We start from the raw sequence: 4,650 nt of genomic DNA on the forward strand, positions 1-4,650 counted from the left end.
AATGCAATCAACATCTTAATTGACACAAATGAAGCAATCAAAATTGACCTCAACCAGCAGCTTTGATCTGATTTCTATATAGAATTTTCTAGGACTTCTTTTCAGGGAAATAAACTAGAACTAAAAGTCGATGGGTCATCATCCGAAATCATTGCTTAATCATACATAAATAAATAAAAAACAATACACGTTGAGAGAGAAGTACCTTCCCATGGATGCCCTGTTTCTGATATGCCAACAGCCAGGAATTTCTCTTGTGATCGAACCATTTAGCTTGAACAATTTCTTTGACTGTCAGATAATTTTACTAACGATGTACACCCTAAGGTGTCCAAGACCTGCAAAGACATTCATCAACTGCTTGAATCTCGGTCAGCTTCTTGCAGCATCCAATATTTAACTCCTCTAAATTTTTAAAATTTGAGAGATCTGGTAATCTTTCTAAGGACTTGCACCCAATAATCTTCAGAGTCTTTAAGAATTCCAATCCATTATCGCAATGACTCTCGGTTGGATTCTTGAAGTTTGCAATCTTTAGATTGTTCAAGTTCTGAAGGTTTGACAGATCAAGAATTTTTAAGGAACCACACGCACTAATATCCAACCTTTCCAAGAACCCCAAGTCGCCAATAGCTTGAATCTCAGTTAGATTCTTGCAGCCATGAATCACGAGATGCTTCAACTTTTCTGGCAGACTATGTAATATCTCCAGAGATTCACAGTCAAGGATATGCATCCCTCTCCAAGAATTCCAACCTGTCGACACGACAAATCTCACTTAGAAAATTGCAGCATAGGATGTTTAGATTACTCAAATTTTTGGGCAGATCCGATAATCTTGGAATGAGTGGGCATCTTGCCATCATCAATTCTCGGCTCCAATTTGCTGAGGCCTGGAAAATTTGTTAAATTCCCACAGTCCTCAATCTTCAATATCCGCAACTCTTTCAACCTTGAAAGATCAGCAGGTAATCTCTTTAATGATGTGGCCCCATTTATCGATAACTCTTGTAAGCATTCATAGCACTCAAGGTGCTCAATCTCAGACAGTTTCGGACATTTAATGATCTCTAATTTCCTCAAGCTTTTCGAATCTTGCAGGTATGGTATTTTCGTCAATAATGAGTAGTTCTCTACCTTCAACGCCTCCAGAGAATCCATCCCCATACCTTCAAAATCAGATATGAAATGATTCCCGTACAGCTTTAAAGTCTTCAGATATTTCGAGCCCCTCAGTTTTGGTATCTTCTTTAATCTTGCACAGCCTTCAATGTTGAAGTCCACCAGGGAATCCAATTTCTCGTCAACACCTTTAATTTCTTCTAGGCTGCTGCAACTACCAAGATCTAGTCTCTGTAAATTCTTCAAGCCTCCTGGTGCACATAGTGTTACCAATGAGCAGCAACCCAAGGCATAAAGTCTGGTCAAACTCGAGGGAAGAGCTGAGATATCTCCAAGTGAAACGCATTTTGAAATATCAAGGCTAGTCAACCTCGAGGGAAGTCCTGGGATGGACCCAAGTAATTTGTTGTCACTTATATCAAGCGTTGTCAAGGAGGCCATGCTACTCAATTTCTCCGGCAGCTTTTCTAGATGGTGGCATTGTTTTAATTTGAGACTTTCGAGAGTAGTCAACCGACAAAGTTCATTTGGGAGCTCCCCCAGCCTTTTGCAACCACTTAAATCGAGGCTTTTGAGTGACTTCAACTGAGAAATTTCACTCGGCAAATCCTTCAGATACGGGCAGTCACTCATATCTAATTTGACCAATTCCCTGAGATCATAAATGGATTTATCTATCACCTTCAATTTTCCACAAACTTTAAGAATCAATAACTCCAGGCGTCGATTCCCTGAAACATCAGGAGTTCTAGATAATTCACCACAACCCGTGAGATCCAGAACTTTCAGATGGTCAGCCACCTACAAAATTGCATTTATGTAGTAATTAGCTCAAGAAGGACAAATAGAGAATTTGTTTATTTTTTATTTTCATTTTTTCCCCTTCAAGATTTTGCTGTTAACAAATTACATGAAGTAGAAAATTAATTCCTCCGAACCTTAATTTTCTGCCAGCCAATCCATTCGTCCGACATTTCAGAATGGGATAGATCAAGAATAACCAACATTTTTGGATGGAAGTTGGGCAGTCGATATTCAGACGGACGAAATTGTCTCCAACAAAGCCATCTTAATTTTGAAAAGGAATTAGTGATGGTCTGAGGAGAATTTCTTTCAGGACGAAATTGTCTCCAACGAAGCCATCTTAATTTTGAAAAAGAATTACTGATGGTCTCAGGAGAATCTCTTTCAGGTAACACGTCATTAAAAAAAGATGCATCATCAATATGAAGGAAGCTCAGTTCTGTCATTGAAGCAATTCCTTTACTAGGAATCAATTTATTTGGTTGTGATCGAACATGGAGTCCTTTAACAGTACTTGGTCCCTACAATGACAACCTCAATTAAGTAAGCATAAAAGAATACCTAATTCACAAAATTCCTCACAAAGATTTGTAAAAAATATATATATATTCAAAACCTACCGTCAATGTATCCAGTACTTTAACAGCTTCATCCTTGGACCATATTCGAGGACGTTTTTCCACGTTTTCATTTTCTTGATAAACAATGTATCTTCCGAAATCTCGAACCAGATCATGCATCCTTAGCTCATTATATTCATTGATCATTAGCAACGACCTTACACAGAGAGTACGAAGCCCCTCTCGTGCAGAAAAGTCACACCCTTCCCAAAAGTAACATGCAATGTCTTGATCCGTTCCAATTAAATGACAAGCAACATCAAGAAAAATTTGTTTCTCTTCAGCATTTAACAGATCATAACTTACTTCCCACCTTTTTATGACTTCGGTATTGGGAAGTTTTTGCAGTTTCTTTAGCACCCCTTTCCATTCTGATCTTTCCCTTAACTTCAAAGCTGAGCCTACAACTTGAAGAGCCAAGGGAAGACCTCCAGTAGTTTCTACAACCTTTGTTGAGAGATCCAAATAATCTGTTGGAGGTTGGTCAGTTCCAAATGCATAATGGCTGAAAAGGGCAAGTGAATCATTTAAATCCATTACTCGGGGTTCATAAATCTGAGGTTCCTGGGCAACTATGATAGCCTTATTTCTAGTTGTGATAATGAACCTACTTCCAATACCAAACGATTCACCATCCCCAACCAAAAAGTTTACTTGATCTTTGTTATCCACATTATCAAGCACAATGAGAACCTTTCTATTGTAGAATTTTTGCTTGATCAATGAAAGTCCAATACACTTATCAGTAATATGAGTGCTCTTAGGGAGAAGTTGGTTTTGAACATATTCAATCCTACTTTCTTGAGCCTTCCCTTGAACATCTTCAATGAATCTATGCTCTTCAAAATGACTTAAGATCTCACTGTAAACTGCCCTAGCAATTGTTGTTTTTCCAATGCCGCTAGGACCATGGACCCATATAAATTTCCGGTCCTCAGATTCAATGTCTAAAAGCTTTAACATTTTTTCCTTATGAGATTGAATACCAACTAGGTTGATAGAAGCAATGGGAAGTATCTTTTGTAATGCAATCCGAACTGTTTTAACAACTTCATGTATTAACTTCCCTTCATACCTGTAGAGTTGAAACAAAAATAATGATAACAAAATGATTTAGGAGATGAATGAGACATATAGTGAAACAATTATGAATACTTCATGGAGTGAAACAATAAGTGGATTAATATTTGCATCTTGTATGCTTCTATTTTTGCATTGATTCTCCATCAAAATTGTCCATAGTGTTCTAGTTATAGCACTTTTTGTTGGAATTTTAATTTATTTTTAAATTATGAGATTCAAAATATTTTCATGCATTTTATAATGAAGGGTTAGAGGTGATGTTATTCCCTTTAGATGCCTAAATAACCAATGGGTAGTTTATGGAAAGTATTGTTTGAATGGTTAACAAACAAGACTTAAGGGAAAAGACATGGCCTGGGAGGTACCTTATAGAGATACCCCTTTGTAGGTGTCTCTTCCTCTTCTATATAAAGAGAGGAGTTGATCCCTAGTTAAAAAAAAAAATGATTAATTTTAAAACTGATATTAGTCTCTTGGTTTCTGTCGATGTGTGTGTTTTGTCGATGGGTTTATGAGTACTACCTTCAGACGTTCTTTGCAAAGATTCATATGGAGTGCATGCCATTGGGATTAAGGAGTTGTTGTAATTTGGAGGTGAGTACATCAAGATCACACCGGATTAGCACTATAAGAGACATTCAAATACCTTAAGGAAAAGTACTATTTTGTACACCTCAATTCACCCTATACGAGTTCTTGTTGTTGTTATTGTATTGTTTCTTTTGCAACAAACGGATGCATCGTAGTGTTATCGTTTTCTTCTTCAACCTCTACAAGGATGTTATAGATTGCATCAATCGGATAAGTATTATTTTATTAATTCTCTGTCTTATACTTATTGTGCATGTGTCTTTTTTCCAACACTTTTCCAAGGGTTGCAGTATACTAAAGCTCTCCATGTAATTGTTCATTCTATTGTTTCAAACTACCAGCTTGGGGATCAATTAATCCCATCTCCTACTAGGTTGTGGCTGATATATTCAATGTATCTTTTGTTGACAATTTCAAGACATCTACCTCA

The 4,650-nt window shown here is 37.1% G+C and overlaps 1 protein-coding gene across 1 annotated transcript; it reads right to left on the reverse strand.

The window, feature by feature from the left end:
- Positions 1 to 322: 322 nt before the first annotated feature.
- On the reverse strand, positions 323 to 3,509 carry LOC149005227 (putative disease resistance protein At4g19520). The gene is made up of 4 exons (XM_089135815.1): positions 2,547 to 3,509; positions 2,061 to 2,447; positions 861 to 1,923; positions 323 to 756 (listed from the first exon to the last, which is right to left on the reverse strand). The coding sequence occupies exons 1-4, from the start codon at positions 3,507 to 3,509 to the stop codon at positions 323 to 325; spliced, it is 2,847 nt and encodes a 948-aa protein (XP_088991941.1).
- Positions 3,510 to 4,650: the final 1,141 nt, after the last annotated feature.

The sequence above is a fragment of the Hakea prostrata genome, chromosome 9, assembly GCF_041222555.1.
Source record: "Hakea prostrata isolate BN-2017 chromosome 9, UWA_Hpros_2, whole genome shotgun sequence".
Lineage (NCBI taxonomy): Eukaryota > Viridiplantae > Streptophyta > Magnoliopsida > Proteales > Proteaceae > Hakea > Hakea prostrata.

Coding starts and splice junctions, on each gene's coding strand:
- LOC149005227 (XM_089135815.1), bottom strand. CDS start 3,509: ATGTTAAAGCTTTTAGACATTGAATCTGAGGACCGGAAATTTATATGG. Junction 2,448..2,546: donor AAGTACTGGATACATTGACG/GTAGGTTTTGAA, acceptor TTGTCATTGTAG/GGACCAAGTACTGTTAAAGG. Junction 1,924..2,060: donor TTGGCTGGCAGAAAATTAAG/GTTCGGAGGAAT, acceptor GCAATTTTGTAG/GTGGCTGACCATCTGAAAGT.